The sequence below is a fragment of the Nerophis ophidion genome, linkage group LG02, assembly GCF_033978795.1.
Source record: "Nerophis ophidion isolate RoL-2023_Sa linkage group LG02, RoL_Noph_v1.0, whole genome shotgun sequence".
Lineage (NCBI taxonomy): Eukaryota > Metazoa > Chordata > Actinopteri > Syngnathiformes > Syngnathidae > Nerophis > Nerophis ophidion.
Genome location: NC_084612.1, coordinates 75,749,660 through 75,761,600, shown reverse-complemented (window position 1 = coordinate 75,761,600; position 11,941 = coordinate 75,749,660). Strand labels below are relative to the sequence as shown.

The window sequence follows — 11,941 nt, the reverse complement described above, 5'->3', positions numbered from 1 at the left end:
CTGAGAGGGTCCTTCTCTGTCAGGCTGGGGGACGCCACCTCCTCTTCTGCCCCACTTTACTGTGGTGTCCCCCAAGGATCTATTTTAGGCCCCATCCTGTTCGCTCTTTATCTCCTCCCTCTTGGAAATATTTTTAAGAAACATGGAGTGTTTTATCACTTTTATGCAGATGACTGCCAAATTGATATGCCGATTTCAAAAAGCCACGGCCCCCTGGCACCCCTTCTTAACTGTCTATGTGACGTCAAGGCTTGGTTAGCCCAGAATTTTTTAATAATGAATGAGGGAAAAACGGAAATTTTAGTTTTTGGTCCGGCCCTCACTGACTTGGGACCATTGCAAAATGATGTGTGTCCCAAAGTCAGCAGCCTTGGCGTCACTATAGACAGCCATTTTAAACTAGACAAACAAGTCAATGGCTTTTTAAAATCGTGTTTTTATCACCTTCGTCTTTTAGTAAAGGTTAAACCGTTTTTATCTTTTAACCTTTTTGAACAAGTGGTGCATGCTTTTATTTCAAGTGGCCTGGACTACTGCAATGCACTTTATGCTGGCATTAGCCAAAAAGCTCTCTCCCGGTTGCAGTTAGTCCAGAACGCGGCAGCAGGACTTTTAACAGGGGCCAGGAAACGCCAGCATATAACCCCAATTCTTCAGAGTTTGCACTGGCTCCCTGTTCATTTTAGAATTGATTTTAAAACATTGCTGTTTGTTTTTAAATCTTTACATGGACTGGCACCTCAATGTATCTCGGACCTTATCCAAATTGACATTCCTGCGCGCGCTCTGAGGTCCGAGAGCCAGTTCCAGCTCGTGGTGCCCAAGACCAGACTTAAGACCAGGGGAGACAGGGCCTTCTCTGTGGTCGGCCCTAAGCTCTGGAACACTCTGGCCCTCCATGTTCAAACTGCTTCCACAGTGGAGTGTTTTAAGTCTCGTCTTAAGACCCACTTTTATTCTTTGGCTTTTAACACTACGTGAGTTGTGTGGTCCTCTGTCCTCTGTTGTCCTCTGGGTTTTTTATACACTTTGATTTCTATTTTAATGTTTTCATTGATTTTACCCTTTAAAATAGTTTTTAATCATATTTGTTTTTATTGGTTTTATATTTATTTTTTGTTTTTATTCAGTCATTGGTGGGGCATAATATATATATATATATACTTTTTTTTATTTTATTTTTATTTTTTATTTTTTTACAATTGTTTTTAACATGGCTGTGCAGCACTTTGGAAATGTTATTGTTGTTTAAATGTGCTATATAAATAAAGTGGATTGGATTGGATTGATATTTCAAAAGTTGCATTCCTTTAAGACCGGGGTGCCCATTACATCGATGACGGAGGGTGTGTCAGTCGATCGCCAGTCAGGCAATTAAAAAGAAAAATAGTCCTTAAAATTTGCGATCAGACATCAGAATCAGAAATACTTTATTAATCCCAGAGGGGGAATTAAAATTTGCAGCACAATCCCATTCAATATCAGACAAAAATTACAAGTAGACAGAAAAGGATCAAACATTACAGGGAGACAGAACAGGATCTGAACTGTAATGGTATGTCATAATTAGTTTGTAACCGAGCTTGATATATTTGTATTTAATTCTAATAGATTTTTACTGCATGCGAAGTTCTACTTTGTTCCTTTCACATTTTGGTTGAGGACCTCCATATGTGAAGCCTTAACCCTCCTGTAGCAGTCTGGCAGTTTTGAATCAAGGAAATGTGACCAGCTTTTTGTTGCTGTGCTTGTTCCACCCCCAGAATAGCAGAGTACCACCTGAGCCAGTATGAGTCAGCCCATGCAGCCTTCACTCAAGGATACCAACTGGATGGTGAGTACAGCCTCTCCTGGCCCGGAGATTTTGCACACCATGGTCCCTTTTTGTTGAGCAAAAAAGCTATTGTTCCCTGCGGTTTTTAATGTATACAGTTCTCTGCAAAGGTCTTCGGTTCCAGTGAATAGAAAAACAGACAAAATTGGCTAGATCAGGGGTTCTCAACCTTTTTGACCTCGGCGCCCAACTTTTCTATTATACAGAGTCCAAAGGCCCACTCAAATATTTACATCGAATAAGTAATTTTACTCTTTATTTTAATCATATTCAATAATTATATCAAACCTACTTACAATGTAAGTGGATATAGCGTGTTAAATAATGTAAAACCATGTATTAATCACAAATATAATTATCAAGGCTTATGTCAGGCTGATTAACGTATTATCCGGACCATAGGGCGCACCGGATTATAAGGCCCACTGCTGATGAATGGTCTGTTTTCGATCTTTTTGCATATAAAAAGCACACCGGGTTATAAGGCGCGGATTACCGCATGTTCCCGACCGTAGGGCGCACTGCCGATGAATGGTCTACTTTCGGTCTTTTTCCGTATATAAGGCGCACCGGATTATAAGGCGCTGATTACCGCATTTTCCGGACTGTAGGGCACACTGCCGACGAATGGACAATTTTCGATTTTTTCCCCATGTATAAAGCGCACCGGATTATAAGGAGCTGATTACTGTATTTTCCGGACCATAGGGTGCACCAGATTATAAAGCGCATTGCCGATGAATGGTCTATTTACGAATTTTTTTTTCCATATATAAGGAGCACTGGATTACAAGGCGCTGATTACCGTATTTTCCGGACCATAGGGCGCACCGGATTATAAAGCGCACTGCTGACGAATGGTCTAGTTTCGATTTTTTTTCCCCCCATATATAAGGGACACCGGATTATAAAGCGCTGATTGCTTTATTTTCTGGACCATAGGGTGCACCGCATTATAAGGCCCACTGCCGATGAATGGTCTATTTTTGATCTTTTTCCGTATATAAGGCACACCGGATTATAAAGCGCTGATTACCGCATTTTCCGGACCATAGGGCGCACCAGATTATAAGGCCCACTGCCGATGAATGGTCTGTTTTCGATTTTTTTGGTACATAAGGCGCACCGGACTATAAAGCGCGGATTACCGTAGTTTCCGGACTATAGGGCGCACCGGATTATAAAGTACACTGCCGATGAATGATCTATTTTTTTTATCTTTTTCCATATATAAGGCGCACTGGATTATAAGGCGCTGATTATTGTATTTTCCGGACCATAGGGTGCACCAGATTATAAAGCGCATTGCCGATGAATGGTCTATTTACGATTTTTTTTTCCCATATATTAGGAGCACTGGATTACAAGGCGCTGATTACCGTATTTTCCGGACCATAGGGCGCACCAGATTATAAAGCGCACTGCTGACGAATGGTCTAGTTTAGATTTTTTTTCCCCCATATATAAGGGACACCGGATTATAAAGCGGCGATTGCTTTATTTTCTGGACCATAGGGTGCACCGCATTATAAGGCCCACTGCCGATGAATGATCTATTTTCGATCTTTTTCCGTATATAAGGCACACCGGATTATAAAGCGCTGATTACCGCATTTTCCGGACCATAGGGCGCACCAGATTATAAGGCCCACTGCCGATGAATGGTCTGTTTCCGATTTTTTTTTTTGGTACATAAGGCGCACCGGACTATAAGGCGCGGATTACCGTAGTTTCCGGACTATAGGGCGCACCGGATTATAAAGTACACTGCCGATGAATGATCTATTTTTTTTAATCTTTTTCCATATATAAGGCGCACTGGATTTTAAGGCGCTGATTATTGTATTTTCCGGACCATAGGGTGCACCAGATTATAAAGCGCATTGCCGATGAATGGTCTATTTATGATTTTTTTTTTCCATATATAAGGAGCACTGGATTTCAAGGCGCTGATTACCGTATTTTCCGGACCATAGGGCGCATCGGATTATAAAGCCCACTGCTGATGAAAGGTCTATTTTCGATCTTTTTCTGTATATAAGGCGCACCGGATTATAAGGCGATGATTACCGCATTTTCTGGACCATAGGGCGCACTGGATTATAAGGCCCACTGCCGATGAATAGACTATTTTCGATCTTTTTCCATATATAAGGCGCACCGCATTATTAGGCACATTAAAGCAGTCATATTATTATTTTTCTAAATTGGAAACACTCCCTTGTGGTCTACATAACATGTAATGGTGCTTCTTTGGTCAAAATGTTGTACAGATGACGTTTTACAGATCATCTTCAAGCCGCTTTCTGACAGTTGCTTCCGGATGCGCCGTTTTGTGGGCGGTCTTATCTATACTGTAAAGTTCAAATTTGAATGACAATAAGTGAAGTGAAGTGAATTTATATAGCGCTTTTCTCAAGTGACTCAAAGCGCTTTACATAGTGACACCCAATATCTAAGTTACATTTAAAGCAGTGTGGGTGGCACTGGGAGCAGGTGGGTAAAGTGTCTTGCCCAAGGACACAACGGCAGTGACTAGGATGGCACAAGCGGGAATCGAACCTGCAACCCTCAAGTTGCTGGCACGGTCACTCTACCAACCGAGCTATGCCGCCCCAATAAAAGAAGTCTAAGTCTATAATGCGTCCTATAATCCAGTGCGCCTTTGGTCTGAAAATGGACCCGAAGTTACCCGCTCATCAACAGTGCGCCCTATGGTAAAAAAAAAACAACATAATTTTTGTTATTAGTGTGTGAACCAGTACAATATTGAACCGTTGAAGGCATTGTTCATGATGTTTATTAGCAATAAAGTAGCAGGTTAAAAATGATTAGAAAATACCTTCTTTAAATATTTCACTCTGTGTGTAATGACCAATTTATAGTACAAGTATAACCAAGTTTAATTTCTAGTGTCTCCTGAGAAGATATAACGGTGCCCTACATGAGAGGATTTTTTTTTTTCAACCATGATTGATTTGATGGATTTTCCCCAATTAAAGTTATGTGACGCATTGGTCAATATGTAATTTTTAACAAACTTTATGTTTGTTAAATATTATCTGATATAGTTAAATTATGTGTTCTGTTAATGCAGGGGCAGAAGACGTATTGTCAAACATTTTCAACAAATCCAGAGTTCAACTTCCACGGCATAGGTTAGGTGGTGTAATTAAAAGTTGAATCCAGCAGTTGAGAATTAGCTGAATTGTCAGGTCAAAAACTAAGCTCCATGCCCTCAAAGATCCAATTCAATATTTTTCTGACATTTGGTTTAAGCGCTGCAGATGCCCTCTGCTGCCCTCACAGATTTCATTCTGGCGGGGGTCGGTAATGCGCGGCTCATTAGCGCCACCCTTGTTTTTACCTTCTACGTTAGCTGCTTCTCTTTGTTTTTAATGTCTATTTTTTGGTGGATTTACTCTATATTTTATGCTGCAGCTGAGTTACTGAAATAATTATTTAGGACCAAAACCCTTAAAAGAAGTAAAACACTAACATAAAATCTGCTCAGTGAGAAGAATGATCTTATCAGAGAAAATAAGCAAATATCACCCTTATTTGAGGTATTCGATCGTACTTACAGTTCAGTTTTTGCAGTGTAGGGGGTAGGTTTATATATGTTACAAAACAAACAAACTGAGAGGCCCTTTTGTTTTCTTCTGTTCCTAACAGGTTCTGAAAAAACTTTTGAGATTTGGATCAAGCGATGTGAGGAAATGTTGGATGGTGAGTATTATTAAGAAAGTGAAACCATTTGAGCAGAGTTTCACATCACATGTTGATGGGTATAAATATCCGCTAAGCTGATCAGACATTTACAGCCATTGAAGGGGTTGTTCCGCGACTGCCTAGAGGGCGCTTACTTCCCAAAGTATTGTAAGCATTATATCCCGCCGTCGTCTGGCTTTTAGGAGGTAAACTACTCCCTGTATAACTACTGTTGTAAGCAGTAAGTTATGTGTGTTGTCTGTTAATAGTAGCTGTTTGACAGATTTTAAGCTATACAGTACATTCAATGATAGCTATAACAACAACAAGACTGCAAGGTGTTCATTTCAGTGATAGGCCTGAATGTCATCTACAAACCCCATTTCCAAATGAGTTGGGAAATTGTGTTAGATGTAAATATAAACGGAATACAATCATTTGCAAATACTTTTCAACCCATATTCAATTGAATGCACTACAAAGACAAGATATTTGATGTTCAAACTCACAAACTTAATTTTTTTTTTTGCAAATAATAATTAACTTGGAATTTCATGGGTGCAAAGCGTGCCAAAGTGGTTGGAAAGGGCATAAACGTCAATAAACGTTTGAGAACTGAGTAAACTAGTTGTTGAAGCTTTGAAAGTGGAATTCTTTCCCATTCTTGTTTTATGTAGAGCTTCAGTTGTTCAACAGTCCGGGGTCTCCGTTGTCGTATTTTACGCTTCATAATGTGCCACACATTTTCCATGGGAGACGGGTCTGTACTGCAGGCGGGCCAGGAAAGTACCCGCACTCTTTTTTTCACGAAGCCACGCTTTTGTGACACGTGCTGAATGTGGCTTGGCTTTGTCTTGCGGAAATAAGCACGGGCGTCCATGAAAAAGACGGCGCTTAAATGGCAGCATATGTTGTTCTAAAACCTGTATGTACCTTTCAGCATTAATGGTGCCTTCACAGATGTGTAAGTTACCCATGCCTTGGGCAGTACTGCACCCCCATACCATCACAGATGCTGGCTTTTCAACTCTGCGTCGATAACAGTCGGGATGGTTCGCTTCCCCTTTGGTCCGGATGACAAGATGTCGAATATTTCCAAAAACAATTTGAAATGTGGACTCGTCAGACCACAGAACACTTTTCCACTTTGCATCAGTCCATCTTAGATGATCTCGGGCCCAGCGAAGCCGGCAGCGTTTATGGATGTTGTTGATAAATGGCTTTCGCTATGCATAGTAGAGCTTTAACTTGCACTTACAGATGTAGCGACAAGCTGTATTTAGTGACAGTGGTTTTCTGAAGTGTTCCTGAGCCCATGTGGTGATATCCTTTAGAGATTGATGTCGGTTTTTGATACAGTGCCGTCTGAGGGATCGAAGGTCACGGTCATTCAATGTTGGTTTCCGGCCATGCCGCTTACATGGAGTGATTTCTCCAGATTCTCTGAACCTTTTGATGATATTATGGAGTGTAGATGTTGAAATCCCTAAATTTCTTGCAATGTCACTTTGAGAAAGGTTGTTCTTAAACTGTTTGACTATTTGCTCACACAGTTGTGGACAAAGGGGTGTACCTCGCCCCATCCTTTCTTGGGAAAGACTGAGCATTTTTTGGGAAGCTGTTTTTATACCCAATCATGGCACCCACCTGTTCCCAATTAGCCTGCACACCTGTGGGATGTTCCAAATAAGTGTTTGATGAGCATTCCTCAACTTTATCAGTATTTACTGCCACCTTTCCCAACTTCTTTGTCACGTGTTGCTGGCATCAAATTCTAAAGTTAATTATTTGCAAAAAAAAAAGTTTGAGTTTGAACATCAAATATGTTGTCTTTGTAGCATATTCAACTGAATATGGGTTGAAAATGATTAGCAAATCATTGTATTCCGTTTATATTTACATCTAACACAATTTCCCAACTCATTTGGAAACGGGGTTTGTAATTCCTCAAGCTGACAAGCTATTTTTATTCAATATACAGTACAGGCCAAGTGTTTGGACACACCTTCTCAGTCAATGTGTTTTCTTTATTTTCATGACTACTTACATCAGGGGTGTTGAGTTTGCTTAATATAAAAATGAGCCGAAATTTTTGAATGAAAGAAACTGCTGTTTTAAATGTGTCCACTAGATGTCGCAACAGCAATTATTTGTATCTTTGTAGATTATGCTACATATGTGCGAATGTGAGTGTGAATGTTGTCTATCTGTTTTGGCCCTGCGATGATTTAGCGACTTGTCCAGGGTGCACCTCGCCTTCCGCCCGATTGTAGCTGAGATAGGCTCCAGCGGATGCATGTCTGTGTGCAAGCCTGACGCGTATCTCTGTTCCGCGGCCTTGATGTCGTGCAGTCGCTAGTCCAAGTAGGGAGTTTTTTGTGTCTCCGCCCCACTGTCCTTCAGGAGAGTCTCGAAGCCAGGGAAACAATCCAAGTTAGAATGTTTTGTACGAGAGTGAAAATAAAATTGGCTTTTCACTCTAAATTGTCGATGACTGATCCTGAAAACTGAACCGTGCATGCACACGTTCATAAATCTGAGTGATTGCTGCGATGAAATGTTGAGCCAGACCTGCTTGCTTAAATTAAAGATGTATCGCATGTCTGGGTGGGCTGTGTGTGTGTGTGTCTGTGATTTCTGGACCGTCTCAAGTAAACACGAGTTTTGACAAACATGCTTCTAGCGCCCCGGAGGGCACACGCTCCCAGGAGAGGTGTGATTCATCAGTTAGAGAGCGCCGATTAGACTGAACTGAAGGAGCAAGACAGCAGACCCCCTTATGACCTGATTAAGACAACATCACACGTCTCCCATCATCTCATCTTGCTTCTCTCGCCACGCTCTCTGTATGTTGTCAGTGAATAATTTATGATAGCATGCCGGCAAATTGGGATCAGGCTTTCTGCAAGTCAACTGGGCGGGGATGGAGCAGTAAACAAACTGATAGCACATATGTGAAAGCGCTTGTTCATTTTGGATGTTTTGTACATTTAGAAATTGCCGAAAAGTCAGACTTTTAATTGTCAGCACATGCCAGGGAAGCACATTGTTGCTCTTTGTCTTGCAGAGAAGACGGAGGACAGCCGCGTGGAGACGGTGAGTGTTCCCTGCATGGCCAATAGGGGGCGTTGTTGCTCTGTGCAGTCTTAAAGAGCACCTGCCTCACAGAGCCCTGTTTGTATTGTTTTCTTCAGCCCCTTGTTTTTGTTCTGCTTCTCACATTGTTGTCTTCTTTATGAATCATGTCTCCTTTTCGGGCTACGTTACGCAACAGAAGCCAGCAGGGCCGAACGTGAAGTAAGTACATCAATATTACTACACATTTGGGGGGTGTTTAAATAATGCCATTACACTATCAAGCCATGTATGTCATTTTGAGTCTGATTAAATAGCTGTAAAAAAAACAAACTCATTGGGTAAATCAACTAGAATAATACATCATGTTGTATATAGAGAACATACAAACCCTTTATTTATTCAATCACAATTATTGAAATCCTACGACTTGGTGCATTTCCATCCATCCATCATCTTCCGCTTATCCGAGGTCGGGTCGCGGGGGCAACAGCCTAAGCAGGGAAACCCAGACTTCCCTCTCCCCAGCCACTTCGTCTAGCTCTTCCCGGGGGATCCCGAGGCGTTCCCAGGCCAGCCGGGAGACATAGTCTTCCTAACGTGTCCTGGGTCTTTCCCGTGGCCTCCAACCAGTCAGACATTCCCGGAACACCTCCCTAGGGAGGCGTTCGGGTGGCATCCTGACCAGATGCCCGAACCACCTCATCTGGCTCCTCTCCATGTGGAGGAGCAGCGGCTTTACTTTGAGTTCCTCCCGGATGGCAGAGCTTCTCACCCTATCTCTAAGGGAGAGACCCGCCACATTTGGGCCGCTTGTACCCGTGATCTTATCCTTTCGGTCATGACCCAAAGCTCATGACCATAGGTGAGGATGGGAACGTAGATCGACCGGTAAATTGAGAGCTTTGCCTTCCGGCTCAGCTCCTTCTTCACCACAACGGACCGGTACAACGTCCGCATTACTGAAGACGCCGCACCGATCCGCCTGTCGATCTCACGATCTTAAACTTAAACAAGTTGAAAAACTTATTCGGGTGTTACCATTGAGTGGTCAATTGTACGGAATATGTACTGAACTGTGCAATCTACTAATAAAAGTCTCAATCAATTGGTGCATTTCCAAACAGCTGAAATTATGTATAACGCAAACTATAACCTGCTACCCAAGAATGTACAACAATTCTTTAAAAAAAAAAAAGAGAGAAGGCCACGGGCGCGGCCACTGCTGCTGCTCACTGCTCCCCTCACCTCCAAGGAGGTGATTAACGGTATGTGTCAAATGCAAAAGTTAATTTCGCCACACTTAGTGTGTGTGAGACAATCATTGGTACTTTTAACTTTTTAACTTTAATATGATTCAGTTTAAGAGGCTGTTTAAACTTCACAAAGTGCACAGAACAGGAATTAAGATGAACATCTTGAACCCTTTTTTTGAGACACAGATTAATTATGTATTTAATATTTGTTTGCTTACTCTGTTATATTATTTATTATGTATTTGTTCACTGTTCTGTTACAGACAACAAAGAAATTGGATAAAATTGCTTTGGTGTGAAAAGGGGCAGGATTCAATAAGCTCCGCTTCTTCCTACTCCTTTTCAGACGTGCTTTACCATGAATTCATTAACGTAGACCCCGACTTCAACAAGTTCGGTTGTTACTATTTAGTGGTCGATTGTACGGAATATGTACTGTACTGTGCAATCTACTAATAAAAGTCTCAATCAACCAATATCTTTTTGAACCTGAAAATATTGAGGATGAACTACTGCCATATATTTTTGAACCTGAATATATTGAGGAGGAACTACTTACCATGAATGGATTACTGTGGACCCCGACTTAAAAAAGTTGAAAAACTTATTCGGGTGTTACCATTTAGTGGTCAATTGTACGGAATATGTACTGAACTGTGCAATCTACTAATAAAAGTCTCAATCAATCAATCTGTAACGAAACAACTGGAATTGTGTGATGCATTACATCAGTGGTTCTCAAATGGGGGTACTTGAAAGTATGCCAAGGGGTTCGTGAGATTTTTTTTTTTAAACATTCTAAAAATAGCAACAATTCAAAAATCCTTTATAAATATATTTATTGAACAATACTTCAACAAAATATGAATGTAAGTTCATAAAGTGTGAAAAGAAATGCAACAATGCAATATTCAGTGTGGACATCTAGATTTTTTTGTGAACATGTTCCATAAATATTGATGTTAAAGATTTCTTTTTTTGTGAAGAATCCAGATGCATATCTATTACAATCCGCAAAGAGGGCACTTTAAGTTGATGATTACTTTTATGTGTAGAAATCTTTATTTATAATTGAATCACTTGTTTATTTTTCAACAAGTTTTTTGTTATTTTCATATCTTTTTTTCCAAATAGTTCAAGAAAGACCACTACAAATGAGCAATATTTGGCACTGTTATACAATTTAATACATCAGAAACTGATGACAAAGTGCTGTATTTTAATTATTTATCTCTTTTTTTTTTCAACCAAAAATGCTTTGCTCTGATTAGGGGGTACTTGAATTAAAAAAATGTTCACAGGGGGTACATCACTGAAAAAAGGTTGAGAACCACTGCATTACATTGTATGCATGTACCAAACAAACTGAAACTGAACTGAAATATTGTTAATTTCTACTGTAACTAAACCTAATGGTGTAATTTAATACATATTTTGGGTGTGTTTCTTACAGATATGACTGGTACCAAACAGAATCCCAGGTCATCGTCACAGTCATGGCGAAAAATGTTCCGAAGGACGGAGTGTCTGTGAAATTCATGGAACAAGAGGTATTAAAGAAGCTGGGCTTTTGTATGTGAATATGAGACGGGGGAGGGGTGTGCTCCTTGGTGTTTTCTCTTTCGATGGCTCTCATATAAAACTCCCCACAGACCAACTGCGCCCCCGGTGGTGCCTTGTTAACATTGCCCCAAAGTACAGATCTAAGGGCAATTTACCCCTCTGCACATTCTCCAACCGCCCTAATTGTCTGAAGATGGAAGGTACAACTGGATCAGCCCCAGTGGCCCTCCAGGGGACAACTACGCTTTCTTTTTCTTGTTATTCTGTCTCCCCATTTCTCAAAGGGCTGGCTGCAGGGCACCCCAGGGAGCGGCTTTGTCTCTCCGCCGTAGAATAAACTGAGTTTACCCTCATTTCAAAAACTGTTCGCTCCCTCTAAATCACACAGTCACTTATCTGTAGTTCACACCAAAGCTCCCTCCATGGTGGCAAGCGCAGATACGTTCATTTTTTTATTTTTATTAGGTCACTATATACAAAGGAAATTAAAAATGAAAGGCAA

The 11,941-nt window shown here is 40.9% G+C and overlaps 1 protein-coding gene across 5 annotated transcripts in view; it reads left to right on the top strand.

Moving 5' to 3' along the window:
• sugt1 (SGT1 homolog, MIS12 kinetochore complex assembly cochaperone) overlaps positions 1-11,941 on the top strand; it is an 82,874-nt gene that overhangs the window by 14,090 nt on the left and 56,843 nt on the right. For 4 of the 5 annotated variants that reach the window (XR_009804866.1, XM_061891237.1, XM_061891203.1 and 1 more), the window contains exons 5-9: positions 1,764-1,834; positions 5,510-5,563; positions 8,613-8,641; positions 8,820-8,842; positions 11,330-11,426. Coding sequence is in view for 4 of the 5 variants with exons in the window: in XM_061891237.1 (XP_061747221.1) it covers positions 1,764-1,834; positions 5,510-5,563; positions 8,613-8,641; positions 8,820-8,842; positions 11,330-11,426 (274 nt within the window). In the remaining variant the exon portion in view is untranslated. The remainder of the gene's footprint in view (positions 1-1,763; positions 1,835-5,509; positions 5,564-8,612; positions 8,642-8,819; positions 8,843-11,329; positions 11,427-11,941) is intronic. The other variant, XM_061891227.1, reaches the window with a different exon arrangement.